The 24072-nt window shown below is 43.1% G+C and overlaps 1 protein-coding gene across 2 annotated transcripts in view; it reads right to left on the bottom strand.

Annotated features, from left to right (window-relative positions):
* PTPRT (protein tyrosine phosphatase receptor type T) overlaps positions 1-18425 on the bottom strand; it is a 462769-nt gene extending 444344 nt beyond the window's left edge. For both annotated transcript variants that reach the window (XM_086474655.1, XM_086474654.1), the window contains exon 1: positions 18356-18425. In XM_086474655.1, coding sequence (XP_086330781.1) covers positions 18356-18425 — 70 coding nt within the window. The remainder of the gene's footprint in view (positions 1-18355) is intronic.
* Between the last annotated feature and the right edge of the window lie 5647 nt (positions 18426-24072).

Genomic DNA, 24072 nt, shown 5'->3' with positions numbered 1-24072 from the left:
TACTTGCAGTTTACAGACTACTACAAGCAGGTAGTCAAACGCATATTTTCCAAATCATTAAATTTAATAAGATTAGTCTGAACAGGCAGAGCAGCAGCACTATCAATCCAGTAACAGGAACTAGAAGTACCAATGGAGCCATGCATGGACATACAACAGTGAACAGCCATAGGCAGATTAAGCAGAGATGGATTTGGGCAGACAGCCTGTATCTATAATACAGAGCAGAAATACACTTCCACACAGAGTTTTCTCCTGTCAAGTTTAAATCCATCAATGAAAAAGCCCTCCCCTTTTTCCTACAATGACTGCTATGCTATATTAAGATGTGAACACATGCAAAAATAAGTTTAAAATAGAATGCTGGCAGAAAAAGGATTTTGGAGGTATCAAATATGCAACACTATACTTTGTAGCACCACTCCCAATAAAAGAATTTAGTGAATAAGTTAAACTGCGAACAGCCCCAACATACTGTGAACTCATTCAACATACTGTGAGAGAATAAATTGACTTTGTTTTTTCATTTTGTAAAATTCAAACACACTCTAAGTTTAGTTCTACAAAGCCAAGGCAAGCTGCCTGGACAGCAGGGATACCTCCAGACTTTAAGGAGCTCCAAGTACTAGAAGCCTTTTCAGGTCTCCAAAAGGGCCAAATAAATCGTCCAAGATGTCTTAAGAAAAAGTCTCAGCTTGTAGCAGGAAACATTCTAGATAAGCCAGTATTTCACTAACAACTCTCTCTCCTCTTGTATATTTTTCTCAAAAAATAATTAGTATGTTTTCCCTTAAATGAAAATATAACAGCTACTGACACACTGATTATTACCTTTCTGTACCTAGTGGACAGCACTGAGACAGTAAGTCAGGATGAGCTAACATAATATACCAATTTATTCAGCAAAGCCAAATATTTGATGAAGCACACACTGAAATTTAATCAAACAAGAACCACCTGGGGAATCCTGCCCTATGTTCAGCTACCTCCAAATAAAATCCTAAAATATACGTATGTGTAAAAATACACAGGCAAAATACGTAAACCTGAACAGGCATTAGGGTTGCACTGATCTATACCGAGAGAGTTAAACATGCGTGTGCATGCGCGTGCACAGACACAAGTATAGTGGGCATGGTGGTACGAGGTTAATAGCTGGACTTGATGAATCTCAGAGGTCTATTCCAACCTAATGATTCTATGATTACAAGACAAACATGGATGTACTGGTGCAAATCCAGCAGAGTGCCATGAAGATGGTTAAGGGATCAAAGGATCTGACCTACAAGGAAAGGCTGGGAAAGCTGGGATAGCTCAGCCTCTGGAAGGCTCATGAGGATCTCAGTGTCTATAAACACCTGATGGGAAGGAGGTAAAGAAGATCAATCCCAACTCCTCTTGCATCCAGTGGAAGGACGGGGGCAAAGGGCATGAACTGAAATACAAGAAGTTCCATTTAAACACAAAAATAAAAAGCTTTTCTACCGTGAAGGTGGTCAAACAGTGGACCAGGTTGCTCATAGAGGCTATGGGTCTCCATTTTTAGATCTAATCAAAATGCATCCAGACCCAGCTCTGAGCAACCTGCCGTAGCTGGTGATCCTGTGTTGAGCAGGGGGTTGGACTAGACCATCTCCAGAGGTCCTGTCTCACCTCAATCATTCCATGTTTCAGTTCCAATATTAATGCTGTTTAATGTAGCAGTTGCATAGCTCTTTGCATATACTTGAGCAATTACAGATCAAGAGGGTGGAAAGTACCATTTTAAACTGGAGGCATCTTCACTGTGCACATAAAACACATGATAAAGATAAGAGGAACTACTTGCTGATTTAGGGGAGGTGGGGAGAAAAGTTCAGAAGTCAAATTAAACGCTTTGTTTACACAGGAGGAAAAGCCAACGTCATATCTGAATATCATTGTGCTTCACCACTCACAAACTTGTCATTATATGACAAAATCAAAAAGAATGACCTGGGTCCATTATAAGTGCCCCCAATGCCCAAAAGAAATGCATTTTTTTTCCTACTACAACATAGACATAAATCAGTCACAAATGAAAAAGATGGTCTCACCTCAAAATCAATTCTTAACAACCTCTGAAATGAAAAAACGAACCTCTTTCACTTCCCAGCATTTGTGTATTTACTATCACACCGTCTTTCTTAAAAAGAATACTTGTCAGCTGTGTGAAAATCAATGTCTGCCCTGCCTTGATGCATCTGTCACCTGCCACAGAGCACATTCCAAAAAGGCAAGTTGCAGAATCCCTTTATGATGGAGACATCCCCAGGCATCTACCTTCAAAAGCAACGTCGCTCTGCTCCGCTGCTCGTTCAACTGCTAGTCCAATACACGAAGCTGTTGAAGACTCCAGTCTGACTAGCTGCAAGGAGAAAAGGAGCATGAGCATATACACGGGCACGTGCTTGGGTCAGGGGCTCACAAGCTCAGGAGTTTGCTTTTGCCCGAGGAAGCACCAAACTCATTCTGGGGGAACAAGACATCCATATCCTCCAGGAAACCCCTTTGATTTCTTTTGTTAAAAAGGTCACACACAGTCCCTAACCTAAAGGAGCTCACCAAAGACAATTACAACTGCCTTCTCCCAACAACTCCAAATCCAACCATTCTTTATGTTGCCCATCTTCCACACAGGTCTCTACCATGCAAGCAGTTTCAATTCTAACCCTAACCTCTGTGCTTTGGCTACAAAAGGCAATAAGGGCAGAAGAGTTTAAGATACAAAACTACCACACAATCAAATTCTGGAAGGTTTTGTTTTGTTTGGGGTTTTTTTGTTGGGTTTTTCTTTTTTTGGGGGGTGGGGGGGTGGTTGTTGTGGTTGTTTTTTGGTTTGGGGGTTTTTTTTTTTTTTTTTTTGGTTTAACAGATAGCAGTGGAACCACCAGCTCTTACTTCAACTGGTTGGTAGAGGACTGGTATCTCTTCCTGCAAGGAGGAGCTTTGCACCACTTAGTGTTCCTAAGAAGCTTTTGGAAGGTAAAATGGAAGGTAAAAAGTAAGTAGCTCTATGGATTTCATTCAACACATGTTCATGGATGGCAGTCAAGATATTATCAAGTGTTCTAGAGAAGGTATCATTTGATAATATTGGGAGTCAGAGAGGAGCCATCCTGAAAACACATGTACTCCTATTGCCTTTCATCAGGAGATCTTGAAGTATTCCACAAGTGCTAATTAAGCTTCCCCAGACTCCTGTGAGATGCAGAAGAAACATATATGCCATTTATAATAGACTTAATTGAGACACAGAAAAATTATCTTGCCCAGGGTTATAAAACAAGATGGGGAGACAGAGCCTGGAACAGAAGACCTGAGCCTCCAAATCTCAAGTCCTTGATCCAAGCACATTACAAAACACTTACCTACTCCCTGCCTGAGTGTCTCACAATGCAGCAATTCCTGCGAGCATAAAAAGTGTTATGAAGGTAGCATGCTTCCCACACAATTTCCATGATTTCAGTACAACATTCAATAGGCTGCTTTGTCATCAAGGAAAGCTAAAGTTAGCTAAAAAGGGCAAGGTTTCATTTTCACCTGTGAGATTATAAAAATGCAAGCACGGCGAGTCAGAGCTCTTCTATTCTCCTGGAAAACCAGGAGCACAGACAGTGCAGAGGGCTGCAATATACTTACTTCCAAAAGAATTAATTAACAATGAAGTATCATAAAAGACTGAGGGAGGGGAATACCTTGATTTATGTTCATCTTAAAATACATTTTCTTTAAATCATTTCCTTTGTCTAATTATACATATATTACAGATATTGTTCTTGTATTCCATTGCCTTGCTATAAAATGGCAAGTGTAAACATTTTCCTCCTCCTTAAATATCTTTGGAATCAAAGTTATTATCTGGAGAGAGGTATCCTGGGGAACAATATTCAATACAACAAACAATTCTTCATCTATATTTACTTTCTCTTTAAAACATTAAAGTGGAAGGAAGGGAGCAGAAAGAGTCAAGGTCAAGTTGTACAAAAATATCAGCTTGAATGTGCGATTCCTGCTCCCATTACCTTGTGCTATTTCATTACTGTGTCCTAGGGACATGTACTAACAATAAACCGCAGTTTAAGTTTCTATGCTTCTGTTTTGTCCCGAGTTCCCGTAAAAGAAAAATTTTAAGTGCCAGCTATTTCTGAACAATTAACTAAGTCACCATTCTGACCCAGACAGATATCCTGAAAAATGACAGCCCTTCCTTCCTCCATCAATTAGATGCCAGTAGAATCTAAATCTATGACAGTAAAAAGAAAGTTTATTCACCCCACCATGCTTTTCCCAAGTTTTTGTGACCTGTCACAAGTTTCTTCCACATTGAAGGTTGGAAAAGACCATTAAGATCATCAAGTCCAACCATTATCCTAACACTACCAAGCCCACCACTAAGCCATGTCCGCAAGCACCATGTCTACACATCTTTAGAATACCTCCAGGGATGGTGATTCCACCACTTCTGGGCAGCCTGATCCAGTGCTCGACAACCTTCCAGTGAAGAATTTTTTCATAATATCCAACATAAACATCGCCTGGCGCAACTTGAGGCCATCTTCTCTTGTCCTATCACTTCTTTCTTAGGAGAAGAAACCGACCCCCACCTCGCTATAACCTCCTTTCAGGTAGCTGTAGAGAGCGATGAGGTCTCCCCTCAGCCTCCTCTTCTCCAGGTTAAACACCCCCAGTTCCCTCAGCCGCTCTTGTTCTCCAGACCCTTCACCAGCTTCCTTGCCCTTCTCTGGACACGCTCCAGCACCTCAGTGACCTTCTTCTAGTGAGGGGCCCAAAACTGCACACAGCATTCGAGGTGTGACCACACCAGTGCCGAGTGCAGAGGCACAATCACCTCCCTGCTCCTGCTGGCCACACTATTGCTGATTTTTTCAGAGATTTCAAGATCCTTGGTGTGCATTGTCAGCAGAAGAGGCTTTAACAGCTGGCTGACCTGTGCTGCACTGGTGGCTGATTGAGATAAGCTTAAGATCCAGCCTCGGGGCAAAGAAAACCCCTGAGCTGAGGGCAGCCCAATGACACCAGAAGATCCCCTTCACTAGGGCTTCCCTCCTTGTGCCAAAAGCACAGCAAAAAGCCACCACCAGGCCGTCTTCCCGCTATCAAACATGTATGACATTTAAGACCAAAGACTAAGCAAAATGCTCTTAGAAAATGGTCTGCTAAAACACCTTTAATTACTGAATTGTTCTTACATTTTCACTCTTAACAGAGTTGTTGAAGCAAAGAGGAGAATTTAGAGATGATTCCTAAATAAAGCCATTCAGCTTTACTGCCTCAGAACAGGAGCTGATCTGCATATTTATTAGGCATATGTTTCCAGCACACAGGAACACACACCTGCTGTTGCACCACAATAAATTTCTAAAATATCACCTAACAACACTGATGGGTATTACAGGAATCACACTGGACACAGGAGAAATGACTGGCCACTATATATGGCTTGCAAAAGAAACGAGCAGAGCAGGGAAAACAAATTGGGAGCCTGAGGGTATAAAGAAAATGGAGAAAGTTTTGAAGAAACTCATTATTTGTTCTCTGCAATTATTTGTTCACTGCAATAAAGTATTGAGAACAATAACGAAAGAATAGAATTTAAGTTCATTTTCAGAAGACACGAATTCCCTCAAGTTGACTGATAAATCACAGCCTATTTTCTCACCTCTTCTCTCTCTAATGGGATTCAAATAATCAATTATTCAATTTAATTGCAACAGCAGCAGTTTCCCCACCCAGCTTTTCTTCTGTTTCAGTTAAAGCAAACAAAGCACAGGATGACCTTAATTGCATACATTACGCTGATTTTGATTCAAACAAGAAGTATGAGTGCACCACAAAGCATCACATAGTAAACACATTTATAAACAAACAATCATAAAACCACAAATCCCAATTCATTATAGTCCAATTGTCTGCTTGCAGGACAAGTCTAAGCTGCAAGACAATTCTTTGCAACCCTCCATGATCACCTTACAGAGGAGTTGTTTGCACAGCTCGCTTGCCCAAATATGCAAGCTTTTGGTTGTATGCCTACTTTATTGATTCTGGGGTGATATTGTTCAAAAAAGGAAGAGGCAGGGTATTGCACAGTAACACACAGACCAGCTCATGACTGCAAAGCAGCAGACAAAAGCCCCCACAAGTACACTCAGTCAAAGAGAGAAGCCCCCAAATTACTGTCTAGCTCTTACTGGTGATGGGCTTCCCTATCACAAAGGGAAACTAAGAAAAGTTATATTGTTAACATCAATTTAAAAAAATAAACCTAAGCTTTCTGAAGGGTATTAATTGCCCTAGCAGAAAGTTGTTCACAAAACACTGTATCAATCCTCTTGTAGATTTGACTTGAAAAAATATTACCTGATCACATACTCTTTCCTGCCATGGGACCTTATGTTGTTCTGTCCCAAAGATGGATGGCACTTACTGAATGAGCAGCTATTCAATATTTTGTTTTATTCTTATTGTTAGCTCCATGGCCCCATGCATTATTTACTGCACACTATGCAAACTGATCTCCACAGCGAGGATTATTAATTTCTTCTCAGATTTCTCTACAGCTACAGAATTTCTGTTCCTTCAGAAACATTCACAGATGCACTCACCACCCACCTCGCAGCACTGTGCACAACCCTTCCCAGTTTAGGGACCCAAAGAGAGACACCCATGTTAACTCTGTGTTCCCCATTTGAAGCACCCAGGGATTTTTAGGGTGCTCAGGAATCTGCATCAAACCCATGCGTGGGAAACACAGCAGCAGTGATTTCAGCTGCAGATATGACTTCCAAAGCCCTTTCGGATGTTACACCCAGGGCTTCAATTCAGGGTCCATTGGGGTAACAGCTAGAGCCCACCTGCCAAAGCTTGGCTTGAACTACTCGCCCAGAATCATTCGGGAACTTTGATGCAGAAATAAGACATCACATGCTTAACACTCCTTTTCTCACCAACTTGTACATTATGTACTTTGTTAGCACCTACAGATCATACATGGCACTTACATTTGGGGGTTTGGGGTTTTTTGTTTGTTTTAAATTCTGCACTCCCTATCTGGCCCCAGGTTAGATCAAGCCTGAATACAGATTTGGGGTGGGGAGTGGGAGGAATTTGGAGGGGGACATGATGCAATCATGCAGTCTTGACTTCACCATAATGCTGCTGGTATTTAACAGATATGCAACAGATAGCTGTGTTTTTTAATTCATCTGTTGAGAAGCATTAGTATGCATTAACATCACATACACTTATTGTATGCTAGATAAAGCATACTCTTTTTTTTCTTGCTATATCTTCTCCTCTTTTCCTTCTATCAGCATGAGAAAGTTAGAAATTTAGAGGGGGAAAAGCAGCCTGCAGTGGATTATTCAATTTGTTTTCTCATGGCATGAAATACTTTTCCCCCCCCTCTACAGAAGATAGCAAATTATTTGGTCCTGTCTAAATTAAAATGATGCAGGCAACAGTTTCCACTGTTTCCTTTGGGACACAATTCCACAGCCTCATGGATCGGCTGTAAGATTTTCCTAATGCTCAAAGCAAATTATTCTCTTGTTTAAGTCTCAGTCTCTTACTCTTGGTGCACATTAAATAGTTCTCCCTTCTTCACCTTCCTTTCCTCTGAGGTGCTTTCCCTTTCACAGCTCCATTTGCAGTTACGGGTCCAGAAGCTAAATGTATTTAGATATTGCAAATCTTTGTTCAAAAGTAAAGAAACTGCTGTCATTTGTAGGTACTCTTAATACTTTAATTTGTCACTCTCAGGAATATGATGATGTTCAGGGCTGAGGGGAATATTCCAGACAGGAAAAAAAATCCCAGACACACTTTTTTTAAACTACATACACAGCAGGTGGCATATTCTGCCTTTACTGTACTTGTTGCTTTTCAAATTTGTATTCAGTTGCATGCAAATATGCTGTTAATTGTCAGTCCTCTCAAAATCTCAGCATTAATCACTCCCTGATTTCTCTCATCCACTCAAAATAACTTTGTATACATTTACTCTGAAACTATATTGCAATACTTCCTATGACTGGGGCTAAATTTCTGCCTGTGATTCTTAACCCCGACATTATTTCTCCAATTTGCAGTTCTTCAAAGTTTACCTTCGCTAAGTAAAACCTACAAAGGAACTAGTTCCAAATTTCTCCTGAACTTTACTGGAAATTGTATCTGAAGCCTGATCCTGATGAGTACTCTTTCTGCCATCCCTTATAGTATGAGGAAGCATATTATAGGCAAATTATTACATACACTATATAATCCAAACACTCATTCTGCACTCTCTTCAGAAATTTTGACGTGAATTACACTTGGCAAGCAGGATACACTCCAAACTTGTATCCTGTATGGATAACGCTTCTGTTGCTTCCTGCATACTCGGAGTCCCAAACATCTGCAAGTCACCCTGAAATCAGTAACCACTGGGAATTAGATTCTAAGTGGCACAAGGAAATTTAGTTTTTCTTTCAATGAAACTCTCATTTATTTAGCATTCTGTTAGCAGTAGCAGCTCATAAGCACAGAGCTTTTTGGGAAGGTGTGGGGAAACAACACTTTCCTGCTTTCTTGCCATGAGAGCTCTTCACATCAACACAGGCACAGGGACCACTGGATGGAAGAGAAAGCCTGTTACAAAAAAACAGGGCAGTGATTTAACAGAGACAACTGAAATATCCCCAAGACTTTGTTCCAAAACTTCCTGCAGCCATTTTGAGAAATAATTTTGTATTATCGCTGGAATAGCAAAGTGCAAGAGTAAAACAGACGTCCAATGCAGTCATACTCAGTACGCTGATTCTTTACACTAAACATGCATATAAGCATAAATAAGCATATTATAGAACATTAAAAACGTTGGGACATGAAAAAGCTGTGTAATAAAAGATGCAAAGTTGAGAGTTTACTTTACAAGGGTTATTTTTGCTTGGTAGGTTCATTTAAGGACAATTAATTATACTTTCTTATTTTTGCAGGCTCTGGCCTTGGCAGTCTCCAGGGTTATCCCTGTGCCAACAGAGACAGTGTGTTTGTTTATTTCCAAGCTTTCCACTTCTCTGATTATTGCTACCACGTGCTGATATCTGTTAGTACATACACCATCTCTGATTTTTTTAATCATAAAATTACATTTACTGTTTGTCTAGAAGATCGTATTGCTAACAAAAATAATTTATTCAGGAAGCTGGAGCAGTGTTTCGACTACCATTTTCATAACAGAAAACCCTTTAAAAAGTATACATAAGACTCCCTACAAGATTTATTGAAACCTATTATTTTGCACTAGATTATGTGGATTTTTTTCCAATTCATGCTGGAACGTTTGAGTCTTGAAACAAGCAGTTCCCCTGCAGTTCTTAAAATAGCTGTTTTCCTACAAATCGATTCTCGGATCACATCTACAGAAACTTTTCAACTGGTCCTAGACTGAATGAAATCTCCCTGCCCCAAAATTAAACAGCAGGTCCAGTTCAACTAGGCAGCATCCAAAGAGGCAGAGCATCCATGGCAGTAACTGCCCGTACGTATTTATATGTGGGAGTTACATGAAGTATCTGTCAGGATTCCTGGCAAGCAAAGGGGCCGTCGCTGCCTCTTTGCCTGCCTTTTGCAGGCAGGATGCAAGCGGAGCGCTGCGGGGTAACTCCCAGAGATCCATTTGCCCTACAGGGCAATGAGTCAGTGCTGGCAAGGAACAGCCAGACCACAGGAGCACGGAGAGCTGGAAGCCACCAATCTGAAAGTCAAATTTATCAGAAGACTGCATCTTGTTCAGTCAGAGCCAACAATGCAACAAAAAGGTCTGCCCCAAACCAACGCTGAACTTCAAAAAATTTTTTTGAAGGAAAGGAGCAAAGATGAGCAATTGGCTTTAGCTTGCTAACAGGCATAACTACTTCTGGACATTTCACTTTGGCTGCTGTGAGAAACTGCATCACGCCAGGGCTGCCTGGCACAGGCTTCGAACCAAGCCCAGCGGTGCACCCTGGTACCCAGACACAGTTGCTATCCTGATGAGCTGCTCTGGTATGGACAGGGATGGATAGCAGTGTTTTTCAGAGGGCAAATACATCAAAGTCATGCATGCTTAGTTTCTTTTTCATTACCAGAATAAACAGTGTACAACTGTAGTGGGAACACAGGAACAGACCACAGAAATAACCTGTTGACCTAGAGTAACAACAGGGAAAACTGCTTCTATTATGTTTTAGGCTCTTAAGATATTAGTAACTGACAAATTTAACACATAAATCTCATATGCTTTTCTAAACAAACCTAGAATGAGCTGCTAGTAAATTCAAAATCTTCCTATCAGCTTGGTTTGTGAAGAGATATGCTCAACCAGCATAAGAAAACATCACTCTGAAATTGAGGAAGGACAATTAAAAACTAAGCACCTGCAGCCCATGTTTCAGCCAAAAGACCAAAATTTGCAGCAACGACTTATCTAGCAATAGCTGTGGTTGACAGTTAACGTACAGGAAGAGAGCTGACAGAGACGATGGCAGCGCCAGCCATCCTCCCAGTCTGCGAGCGTCAGGAACAGCAGCCAGTTTCTGAGCTTTATGTCTGCTTCCTCTCTGTTTCTATCCTGTCAGGCTCCTCTTACCTGTCATGTTTCTTTTCCTACTTGCCCCCCTCCTCTTCCTACTGCTATAATCTCATCACATTTGCCTTCCCATCACCTTCTCCATAACTCACCCCCCGCCCAAACACACCAGCATCTTGTCAGCTGCCACCCTTGCTGCTCAGCTGCGACGCTGCTTCCGTTTCTTCTGTCGTTCCTCTCTTGCACAACTGCAAGATGAAAATGTTCTTCAGGGTACAAAAATGAGTCATTTGTGCCTCTGAAGCGTTTAACACAGTTGGCTCTTCAGATGTTTCAAAGTTACTATACAATAAAGCAATCACATTAGGTTTAATAAGCAATAAAGAGGAAAAAAGGGACTTTCTATTAAAGATGCTCACTAGGAGAGATGACTTGATACCGCTACAAACTGACAATTGCCTATCCAGTCCAGAATGAGAGGGAAGGTTACAAGCTCCTCTGCCCAGCCAGCTTACAAACACACCCAAGCTAAAGCCTAGAGAAAGCAGATCCCCCTGCTAGAACAGAAATGCAGGTACCTCCACCTTTTGTGAACAGGGACATGCATGGAGAACACTAGAAATAGCTTGTGAACGTTTATATTGGTGCTTTTCAGTTCTTAGGACAAAGAGAGAGAACAAAGTAAAAATTCTTGACACCGACCCAATGTAGTCAAGTGTGTAACTCAAGTGAGTTACATACACATAGCCTCTTGGCTTAGATTTTTAGATTATTACTTTTTTTTTTTTAAATATACTTCTTTCAGCCACACACCTCTGAAGAAATATCTAAACAGGAAATACTTCCCTGAGAAACAACTGATCGTGGTGGAAATACATTACACTTTACAGTTTCATCAACAACTGTTTCTATTAGAGCGCTGAATTCACACCTAGAAACACAGAATAAGGTTTGGGCTGCCAGCACATAAATGGGTGCACATTGACGGAAAATCCCTGTTCTGGAGAAATGAACCATCAAGCACAGCAGCTTCCCATCCTGCTGACAGAAGCGTTCTTCTGCTTATCCAGCAAATACTGCTGCAATTCCAGTAAGTGTATTTCTAAAGGAAGAAAGACCCATCTATACAGCAGTCAAACCATTTTAATTCCCTTCCTCCTCCCCCGCTTCATCTTCACGCCCTGCTTCTACTAGGTGGTCACAACCTACCCATGCTTTCTGCCAAGCGATTCTTTTACCAATCCTCATTATCTTCTTAAATAAGGAAAACCACATGGCACCAATACCATTCTCAACTCCATGCTTTTCCATTGAAAAAAGAACCTGAAAGCACACTGCACACAACTGACTACCTAGGCCTGTTTTCCCCCAACTCTGTTTTTGAGGAACTGACATTTAAGTCAATACTAAGGGAATGAAGATTCACATGCACACAGATTAAGGTCATTCCAGTAACAGTGACAAATTCAGCAGTACTGGCGTCAAAAGCACACTTCCAAAATATCATCCCCAGCACACTGTGTAGCCCTACTTCTGCTCAAGGAGGTAGCGATATTTTCTTCAAATTCAAAGAGAGAAGGATCGATCCCCAACACAAAAATGGATAAACCCTGGATTAAGTTGTAATACTCTTGATATAGTTGGTCTTTACAACATTGCAGAGGAAGAGTAGTGAAACAGCCCTGCTTTGCTCAATGTACAGCTGAATTAGCAGCCAATAGCTGCTTCCCAGTGAATTAACATAGTCACTACCCAGGAATGAAGCTGAGATTATGACAAGGATGTACATGAAAAAAAGTGTGGCAAACTGTTCCCCCTGTTACATCGGATCTGAAGACGTTTCAGCTAACAAAATACGAGATATGGGATACTTTGAGCATTTCCAGTACAAAGGAAACAGCATAGCTGAATAGGTTTGCGTAACCGCAGGTTGCTCAGGCTGCAGCGCTGATCTGTGCCCACACAACATCATCAGCTGTCAAACCCCACAGCCTTTCTGCGAGATGAACTCAAAAATATCAAGCAACAAGAGCCAGGTCCCATCCTCCCAAAATTCAGAAGCAGCTCAATCATTCTTTAACTACATGAGCTGCACCACTTCAAACCGCAGCAGAATTCACCGAGTCAGCCTGGATTCCCGAGCCCACCATCCCAGAGAGATCTAGCCGGAGAAAAGAAATCAAGCAGCTGGCCTTAGATTGATTTACAAGCACCAGTTAAAAGAAAACAAGCAAGCCAGAGGAGACCAAGCACTAAGTAGGTTCACTCTTCCTGGGGTTTCTTGTCCTGTTTACCAGGTCTTGTTCACAGGTGGATACGCCTGCACTCCTCAGAATTAGGTCATCTTTAACTGTGGCATTAAACAACACTTACAGTCTTCTTTCTCCAAAGATCCTTGTTTTCTTTAACTGACTTACCAGCATTTTCTTCCGAGATGTGCAATGCGCTGCCATCCAGGTTGCAAAGTATCTGACACCTCTGAACCATGGTATGATAGATGGTATGTATTTATTGGATATTAAAAAAACAAACGGTTCTGATTAAATTATGTATAGTCTGATTAAGACATAGTAATTTTCTCCTCTACCATAAAGATATACGATCTCGCAATAATGAACACTAGAAGCAATTGCTTGTTAGGTAGTTATGAGTGTACAGAAAGATAGAGTCAGGTTGTAAGAAGTCCTTACTGACACCATCAATAACATTAACCTTCCTTATGTGTCGGCCTTGGGGGGTGTAGGGTTGCTCTTTTCCTCTGGATATGGCCAGAAAGAGAAGGGTGGTGGGAGGCAAGGGGCACTCACAAGTAGAAGGCAACACAGGGCCAGGGAGGTGATAGATCAAGAGATGGGTAAGGATTTCCCCCAAAAAGCAGGTATTATCTAAATGAAATGATACCCAAGTAGCACTAGCAAGCACAAACAGGGAGAGCACCATCAGAAGATCAATTAGAGAATGAGGAAATGTGAGTGGTATGAGAAAAAAGTAACCCTTTGCCAAAAAGCACTGGCTTAAATGAGCCAATACTTCTCCATAAAATATCACAAAAGCAAAGTATACCACACTCTTCTCAAGAAGGACACCACAGAGCCAAGAAATGTCAACCCACAAGCCATTCTTTATGGAAGTGGAGCCCTCTGGTACCGAGGCAATGGGAGGCACAGGAGGTTTCTTGCACCGCAGCAGTAAGTCTGGGCTACAACTGGGGTCAGTTTATAACAGCAGGGGACCCCTGTACACTGCTGCTGTTTAAAATACCTGCAAGAAAAGCCTCACCTATGAATGTACTTACAAGCACATTTTAGAAGCTTCATTACATATTTTATCTATGTATTACAAGACATTGAGGAAACAGACTGGAGCAGTTTCCATAAAAAATTAAGAAACCTCTCTCCAAAGGACATATGCTTTATATAGCAATACACACACGCACTCCTGCTGCTCGTCACCCAAACATCACAGGAGTTTTTATGAATATTAACTAGGCTTCAGTATTTCTGTGGCAAAACAGGTAAGTATTATTGCTGTTGTGGCTCACATCAGTGAGTAAACCCATATATACCTCAATCAGATTTTGGTAGGTGGGTTTCAGATGACATCTACTTTATTTTATTTTTTATTAGGGCCATGTCAGTCTCAAATTTGCTCATTACCAAAATATTTAAGATCAGGTGCTAGCATTGCACACCTCTCCATTCAACATTCAGCAGCTTCCATTCAAGCGAAGAACAGTATCTGCCAATACACATTTGTTTACCTCATTTATAAAATTACAATGAAAATTACCAGAGGCATAAAACAACTATTATGACAAATAATGAGCTTAAAAAAAACCCCATACACATACAGAGAATCAGAAAGACACTAATCCTTCTATGCTGAATGCTATTCAAAAGAAGGATTGTCAGTGCAATGCTGAACAGATCAATTTATTTCCTTTTCTTCTCTCCACTTAACTAGATTTTATATACAAAAGTAATTGTTCCTATAAGAAACAACCCTTCTCCACATCTTTCGAGGTTCACAAAGCCTCAGACCTACATCTTTACCACTGTTCGTGTTTCCATGGTAACAGATGATGGTGCCTTCAAAAAAAATGCTGTAATATTCTACAATAAGTGTCCCAAATCATTCCCATAATATTAATGAAAACTAGAGCACATGGGCCTGCACATAGAGCATAACAGACTGAAAAAGTACATTTAAACAAGAAAAGCAGAGCTGAGGGACTTTCAGAAGGGTGGATGGTAGAAAAGGGCCCTGCATTTGTAGAAGAGAAGGATTATCACTCGGATTCAAATGCCTTTATATACAGAGCGACCTTTCATTGCCGCTGTCAAAACAGGCGGGTTTGCATCACCTTGTTAATATTAATTGTTTATGTATTAGAAAACAAATCAAGCCAGCCAGGAATGAAAAATAAAGTTGAATTGTGGAGCTAACAGCTCCCCAGAGGGAGTGAAAAGTGATTATTGAGTTAAATGGCTGCATTGTTAACAATTGCCACACAGAGTAGCTTGCTCAGAAGGATCCGTTTTTCATTGCCAATTTACTGACAAAAAAAATCTCCGAGCAAATGAACTCCTGGTAAATGAATTAATCTTCCCCCAAAAATTCCTTGCAGTTTGTTCCCTTGCTCCCTTTTCATCTTCTTCCCTGGACAAACCACGTGTAATGAACTATGGGCTACTGTAACTTTACAATGTGGCAGCAGTCTTTAAAAGGAGCCAGCTATGCATCCAAACCTTCAGGAGCTCTGCCATGGCAAAACAAGGAGCAGTACAGGGAAAAAAAAAATAAAGCAAACACTGACATGAGAAGAAAAACAAGTGTCAAAGTAATCTGGTGTCCAGGTGGACAGTCCAAATGTAAACTCACTGTCCTACTTTCCCCCCCCCAATGCTTCTTCACAGATGCAAATGACTTTAATCTCTCAATTCTCCACTCTGTTGTGCTGAAAATGCACACAACCCAGACCGTAGCAGAGTGCACAGCAACTGTAAGCATACTCCACATATCTGGTGAGGGGGAAAACTGCACATGTGCTTTAAGGAAAAAAAACCTACCCCGTAAGCAAAGTTCCTTAATTTCTGAAATCCTGAACGAATTGGCAGTTACTAGAATTACCTGGAGTTACTTCTGTCTCTTCCATGGGAAACTGGAGGAATTAAATTAGCAGCTGACCCTAAAGCTAACAAAAAGTTTGAAGCCTCGAAAGCACACCTCCAGCTATAAACAAACACTGAGACTGCAGGAAACTGAAAGTAATTGCTGGGGAGAAAAGTTATAAATAGAGCAATACAGAAGTTACATAAAGAAACAAGTGTTAACCAGCTCCCTCAATACAAAACTAGGTATTCCGGGCAGAAGCCATCAGCGTTCTGCCGTTGCTTTGTGGCATTCCTAATTTTATATGTTGTGGATAATACGAAGCAGCAGCAGCAGCTGTGCAAGTTGGGTAGGAATCGAATAGCATTTTGTCTTGACTTGTGGCTTTCCTGCTTCTTAGCCCAACTATCATATAAGAAAATAAATCAAAAAACCCAGCCAACTTCTTGCACAGCGATTTTTCAGGATGTTTAACAAAAGGCTGCTGAATAAACGCATTAGGCTTTGAAAAATAAGTCAATCAGACAGACAGGAGGTATTTGCATCCTAATAGTTATGAAGACAGCACCACCTGATGGAAGATGAGAAAATTCACCGATGGCACTAACTGGAGTCTCTCCAAACTTCACTGACATTTTAGAGACAAACTGCATCTGAAAAAACTTTGCTTTTTGCCATTTAAAAGGGAAAAAAAAAACCAAACACAGCTATGTGGACAGAATCCAGACCACTACACTTCACATCAGATACATAATCTGTGAGAAGAAAACTTTCTTTTAACTTCAATATAGTAGAAACAGCTCAGAAAACATTGTTTATTAAAATCAGCTCTTCTTTCAGCGAGTGGTAAACAGCACACCAAAATAGGAGGTGGAAGGTAATACTAACGATTAGGAAACCTCACAGTCACTATTCCCACTGAACTGATGACTAAACCGTAAGATTTCATAGCTTTCCGAAAATAATTAAAACATCGGGCTAATCCCTAAATTTGCATGTGTTCAGCTCATATTACATTGTTATTTCTCTCAAATACAAAGTGTTTTCTGCCCCCTCAAAAGTTTGCCATTTTCACAGAACACTCTTCTTTCTAAGCATCTGGCTAAATGATTCATCAAAAGCCGAGAATCTAATCTCAATTGATAATGACAAATGTCAAGAACACGAAAGCACAGTTGGAAGAGAGAAAAAAAATAGATCCATATATTGCTTACTCAACGAAGCAGTCATTTAACTAGGTTAGATTTCCCAGCCTTTCTAATAAATCTGCAGATCTGTGCAGTTGCCTAGCAATGTAAACAAGGTACCATGGTGGTGTCAAGGCGTGCGGGATGGATTACAACATCTAATACACCGAGCTGACAGGCTCTCCTGTGCCAGCCTGGCCCTTCACACACCAAACTTTCTGTCGAGCTGTACCGCACCGAGGTCAGGTAAAGGCACACACAGTGCTCCGGCCGCAGGCTCAGCATCTCCTGCACTCTGCACTAGTGCAGTTTTGAAGAAACAAGACAAAGTCACTCAAGCTCTTAGTCTTAACTAAGAAAAAAATCTTCCACTGATTGAAATGAACTACATTTAAGCATGTTGGAGGTATGAAACTCCGTCACAAGCACTGAGATTTACCCCTACACTAAGCAATGCTGCACAGGGAATTTTTACTTGTCTTCAATATACAGATAAGGAAAAAAAAAAAAATATTTAAGAGACTTAGAAAGCTAGATAAAGGAAGTCAGGAGAAAAGAAAGTTACAACCGTTAATTTTTAATATGAAGAAAAACTGCAGTGAGAAAATTAAAGTCATATTTCAAGATCCAAGCAAAAAACAAGACCACGCTTATCTTTGTTTTAACCTACAAAATAGCACAAGAGTAAAAAACGAGTTCTATAAGCACCTGTCATCTTCAAGTAATTCAAACTATGCCTAAAGGAAACTCGCAGGAGGGGGAAAATAGCCGGCTACTATTAATGTACACATGCCAGGGAGCAAAGTATTCCTTAACATCAGAGTGACAGAGAAAGTGACAACTGGGAAAGAGCCAGTCCGAGTAGCTGAGGGCCCCCCTCCCCGGAGAGAGTTACTTGAGGTACAAGGGGAGAAAAAGCTACCCCGAACTTCTGAGAAGAGACCCAAACCCCTTGCCCTGAGCGGAGGCGAAAGGCAGCGATTCCTCCCAACCCGCACATCCTTCAGCAGCTAACTCCTGCCTCGGAAACACTGTTTGCTATGAAAGAACAGGCTCAGAGCTCATGAACCCAAGAATAAAAAGACGATGCTTTCATCTCCCACCACACGCAACGTCCCGACGATCGAGCCTGCCCGGTCCGCCCCAGGGGTGCTGGCGGCCCCGGCAGGAGCCCCCAGGGCACAGCCCACCGCCGGCACCCGGGCGCTGCGGGCTCGCCTGGCCGCGCAGCCCGACTTTGAACAAGCCCGCTCCTGCCCCGCCGACCAGCCGCCTTCCGAGGGCCGCCTCCATCCCTGCCCGCTCCGGGGCTGGCGCAGGGAGCGCCCTGCGAGGCCGAGGGGCTGCCGGGGGGGGGGGGACACGAGGCGAAGCGTCCCGGCTGCCGGGGAGAGCCGCCCGCCCCGCCGCGGGGGGATGCCGGGCGAGGGGAGCGGGCAGCCTCGGCGGGGCTGCGGGCGGCACTCACCTGCGAAGACCTGTCCCTCCGCCTTGGGCAAGAGCTGCAGGAGAAAGACGATCGCGGCGACGCCGGTCATCCTTCCCCGGAGGAGTTCACCTGCCCTCCCCGCTGCCGCGGTGCCGCTGCCTCCCTGCAAATATCCCCCGCATTGGTGGCTCGGGCGGCGGCGGCGGCCCCGGCAGCCGGAGCCGCGGTGCTGCTCGGAGGAGCCGCCGAAGTGGCGGCGGGAGGCGCGGGGAGCGGGCGGGAGGCGGGCGGGCGGCTCCCCCCAGCCCGGCGCCGGCCGCGCCCGCGCAGAGCCGGCCCCGCTGCCCCGCCGCGGCGGGGGGCAGCACCCCCGGCCGCCCCTCCCGCCGAGCGACGGGCTGGCTCCGCGGCGGGGCTGGGGGGGGGTGGGGGTGGGGGGGTGTGTGTTTCTTCTCGTAATCCCTACTCGAGCCCAGCTGCACGCACAAAAATCGCCTGCCGGCAGCGGCTCGAGTACAGCATCTTGCCAGCAAATCTGGGCTTCCTGCTCCTGCCCTGTTCCCGGCGGGGATGGGGAGCAAACGCAGGGTATTGCGCGAACCGGAGGACGGGGATTGGGGCTGAGCGCGGCACGGGGATGGGAAGAGAAGAAGCGACCCTCTGCTAGAGCCAGGCGGGTGAGAAACTGCGGGTTTGGGAGGGTCTTTTGTCAGAGCGGCTGTTACGAACAGCGGACGGGCATTTCCAGCTGAAAACAGTAATTTTCATGATTATTCGCTTTACTTTCGAGAGAGTAAACTGCTAAATACCTAATCGCAGCGTGTACTGCTGCACGCCTAGGCTTTGTACACGGGCAGATAGTCTTGCACAAAATCCTAAAAATTGCTTTCCACTGGCAGCAACTTTAAAAAAAAAAAAGCAACCCTCGTAAGAAAAAAAAAAAAAAAAAAAAAAAAAGACACAACATAGGAGACATATCGGTATCAACCAACCATCTGAGCTCGAATTTGCACAGTGATGACCACCCGGATAAAGCACCTGTTTAAGCCCCAACACGACCGGGGATAGTTTAGGCAGTAACTCAACTTCCAGAAGCAGCCCCAGCGGCGCTCGGAGAACAGGAGCCCCCTCCCCGTTACAGCCGGTACCGCCCGGGGTGCCGTTCCGCCGCCCCTCGGCCCCTCCCGGTGGCTCTGCCGGGTCCCGGCTCCCCCCGGTGCCGGCGAGGCGCCGCGGCGGGCCCGCCCGCAGGGGGGGGTGTTGCACCGGCGGTGGCCGCCGCCGGCTCCCGGCTGGGATGGCGGGGCCCGGTGGAGGCAGCCCGGCTGCAGGCACGGTCTGGAGCGGCGGCACAGGCTCCCCCAGCAGCAGAGCTCTCCAAACCGGGCTCCTGGGCTTGTTCGGTGTGGGCCTGTGCCAAGGCGGCGAGGACTACCGGCTTGCGTTTCCCATTAAATGCTGGAGACCTCCAGAGACTTAAAAGTCACACCCAAAGTATGAAGACGATTTTCTTGGAGGGCTCCGGCTGTCTTCAGGGCCCATCCTGACACTCTCACCTGGGACAGAATCCTACCGCCGTGAAGGCACCTCGGGTCGAAGGCAGCAGGGAGAAGGTGATCGCCTGGGGGCGGGGGGGGGGGGGGGTATTTTCTTGCAAACACAAAGCACAGGTCTAGCTGACCCCCTAAACAGCTCGTATACAACAAGCAGCAGAGAAAAAAAACCTAAAGTATTGGTCAGGCGAGGAGGCTTGTGGGTTGAGTGCTGAAGGGCCAAGCTTGGCATTCTGAAGTGATCATTGAAGAATTTCACATTGCAACCCTTGTCCGGTCAAGTGAGAGCACTGCCCTGCTAGCCAATGGAGACCACATCAGTTTGCAGTGGTACTCCCCCCTCAGCAGTATTGAGCATCCCTATCCAGAGCCGAGTTTGAGAGGTCCACACATCTCACTCAGAAACAAATCCCCTCAGTCCAAAAAAGCCTTCCAACCAATGAAACATGGTTCTTCCCTCAGGTGTCAGCATCACTTCAAAAATTATGGCACGCCACAAGTATACGATTAGAGATAAAGGGAAAGCAGAGAACAGAGCAGCAAGGAGAAAGAAAACATCACCAAGTAGCCTGCTAGGTAGTAGAAAGGATCCAACCGGCACAGTGGGCACAGTCAGAAACTGCTGGAATAATTCGGTATCAATGCAAATTGCTTCGACAACAGTAACACAGAGCCTTGAAACAGCAATGGTGCTGGTAAGAAGTGGAGAAAACAGTAGCACAGAACAAGCTGTAAAAAAAAACAACCCTAAATCAAGTGATCACCAGTTGTTTCCATATAAACTAAATAAAAGCGAAGAAACAAAAGCAAGTCTGGAATTTGTGCTCAGAATGACAAAGATCTGACAAACTAAGTGATTTGCTGAGGTCCAAGGACCTTAGGGAGTGGAAAGCAGAGAAGCTTAATACTTCTTCCAAGGAAAGGTGTCAACCTAAGGAGAAAAAAAACCAACACAAAACATAAAAAAAAAAACCAGAACACCAACAAAACACAATCTATATCACAAGCAAGGTGAAGAAGGGTAGAAGATCATTACTTCTAACTGGATAAAGCAGAAAGAGGTTAGAAATAAACGATCTACAAGAATCGGGGAAAAAGAACCGATCAGAAGAGACAACTATGTCTTGGACATCAAATAGTGTAAAGCCAAACATGAGGCTGAACTAAGTCAGGCTAAAACCTTATAAAGGATTGTCTGAACTCAAGAACACTTTCTTGTGAGAAACAAAAACAAATAATAAGATGTAGGATGACTGCAGTGAGGACATGATAAACTAAAATTAGCAGATACTAGCACAAAAAAAAAACCAGCACAAAACCTGAAGTATTTTGGTTAACGACAACACTGAGCTGATAATCTCACTGCTGAACAACAAGCACAGTATCAACTCTAGAGCCACTTATCTTCCCACAGTGTACAAGGCCTTTGGTAGAAGAAACTACGAAGTTACAAAGCTAAACAAACAAAAAAATAGTTTAAACAGAACATAGATATTCAAGTGGAAATTAGGCAGATCCAACCTTTACCAAAAAAAAAAGGCAGAAAACCCAAAACACGCCCCCAAAATCCCCACAACAAGCAGGTAGTTTTGTAAGTGAAACAAATACAATCAGGTCACACCTGTCAATGTTTTATGAGAACATCCAACTGAACGGCATTTACACAATATTACAGAAAACACATGCAGCGGAGCTGCCCTAGAAGAGAAAGGCAGCAAGACTGGGCTGCAAGCAGAGATCACAGGGGCATGAGATTAACAGGCGGGTACTTTTAGATTTTTGTTAAAATTTAATTTTTACATTAATACCACTGCTTGACTTCTAAAGGAAGATACTGATGACAAAGTCAACAGACATTTGTAACACAAGAGGATGGAAACAGTCTTCCAGACACCGTCTTTGAGGACTGGATCTATAGTGGTGGGATGAAATCCAACTATTTAAAAAAAAAAAAAAATTGTATCACTGGAGAAGGGCAATGAGAAAACATGCTACAGATCAGGAATATACAATTTAAAAATAAAGAGACATACCACCAGGATAACTCATTTACAGCCGAGGGAACCCCTGAAATCCAAACAGGGACATAATATTGGTTCAATGATAAACCATCAAGCAAGACCGGGACAAGCTGTGCTCCAGAACTCTGACACTAACCAAGAAATAACACACATGACTGTACATGCTTTTATAGAATCTGCTGCCTTTGAGCTAGCACAAAGAACTAAAACCCCGACAAAATGGTCTCGCTAACACGTCCTAAACATCATCTTATAAAAATGGCAAAAGAACAGTTCTAAGCCTGATCCCATCCTAGTGTGTATCATCATAGCTTGTTTTGCTGTTTCTAATAACTCAAGCAGGGTCTCAAGTGGCCTAAAAAAAGAAAACATTAACATAAGTTCTGAAGTTTCCTTGAGCCTGTCGCTCGAAGCTTCTTGACTCCATAAAACTGTTCCCTCACTGTGTCAGATGAGAAGAAATTTAATTCTCAGTTTTACTCACCCACAAATGACACAGCTTGCCCCTGGATAAACAACCGAAGGCACTGTCACATTATGACACCAGATGCATTTAACCAAGAAAACTTATCTAAAAAAAAAAAAAAAATCAGCTCATGGACTTGAATCAATACATATCATATGTTTTTGAAGTTTTAACAAACAAGTTAGTCTGTAAATATCCAAGCCTGCTGCCAGACTAGACCAGAAACGTGGACGAACTCATCCAGTCTCCTACATTGTGTACACCATCTCTCATACCTCCAGCAGAAAGCCTGCTCACACAGCCAGGCTACCTCTGCCCCCTGTAGCCACCACAGTTCCTCTTCCTAAAAATAAGAGGAATACTCTACGACCCATGTGCTTTTTTTAAAGCATAGGAAAAACATCTTCTTGCTTCTTTGGTGGTGCGCAGGTCACCAAGACATGACTGCCACTCAACTATCTGGATATAGGCAGATTCCTAGAGATACAGGAGATACCACTCCATGTACGCATCGTCACACCATGTACCCCATGGGAGCATAAGGAGAACCTCATCTTTCTTTGATAAAAGTTCAGTGCACATTAAGATCAGTCTGATACAATATGAGGAGCTATATTTTCTCCCCCAGGGCAAGCAGTATGTCTATACTTACAAATACACACACACTTTGCAGCTCTCATCACAGAGCTACCTATTATGCAGCATCTTCCTTACAAATTAGTCAGTGGGATTCATGGATGAAAGTTGTAGGCAATGTTCAAAGGGCAGATGAAAGTTTCCACTTCCTTATATTGTGCACTGTAAATTTGGGTCTAGAAAGTGATCTGTTAAGTTTTTGTTGTCATGGGTGGACAGAGGGGGGTTAAAGAAAGCAAACAACCCCTTGGGCCCTTCTCCTGATACCACTTGCAACTTCACCCATCTGTCTTCCCAAATTCAATTTTTATTATTAATCATAAAACTGTCTCCAGCATTGGCTTCAATTCTCCCTGTGGGCTCACCCATGTTTACATATGTACACATGCACATACAGACACTCCGCCCCTACACGAAAAAAGAAACCCATACCACAGCTGCACATCACCTGACTGTGTAGGACTTAGTAGGCCAGCTCGGTGAGTATCAGAGAGAAGACCTCTGCCCAGCTGCCTGTGCCCTTTAAGTGGTATCTTGTCTGGTTTTCCACTCCCAGGTTATCAGCACATTTGCAGACAACTACATGTGCAAATACAGAGACCAGCTGCTTTTTTTTAATCTGGTTACACGATGAAATCATTAATTGATGTCAGACACATTGGCGTTGATCTCTTATGCATCATCCTCCTTCATAAGTCTCTTCCTTTCTGAAGACAAAAAACTACCTACCAGCTATCAATTATTTAAGAAACACAAGTTCATCTTTATACACAATGACACTTTCCAGGAAACGCCAAGGAGGCCTGGATCTAGGAGTTTTATCTTCACAATGCTCTATCATGGAAAAGCAATATCTTGATACCATAGACAGGCACAAGCAACTAGAAAGGTACAGAAAGGCAGCAACATCGAAATAGTCTGAAAACGTCAAAAAGCCCAACAGTTCTCCTCTGTTAGCAGCACATTTTGAACTTAAACTCTTCATCTTCCTATATAATAGAATAAGGGTCAGAGTACTCTAAGCATCTTTCTAAAACAAAACACATTTTTTCATGGTTGTAGCTCAGTTTATAGATAAAA

Source organism: Leptosomus discolor, chromosome 17 (assembly GCF_034619465.1).
Source record: "Leptosomus discolor isolate bLepDis1 chromosome 17, bLepDis1.hap2, whole genome shotgun sequence".
NCBI classification, from domain to species: Eukaryota; Metazoa; Chordata; class Aves; order Leptosomiformes; family Leptosomidae; genus Leptosomus; species Leptosomus discolor.
The sequence above is the reverse complement of the archived record's forward strand: the minus strand, read 5'-3'. Positions and strand labels throughout refer to the sequence as shown.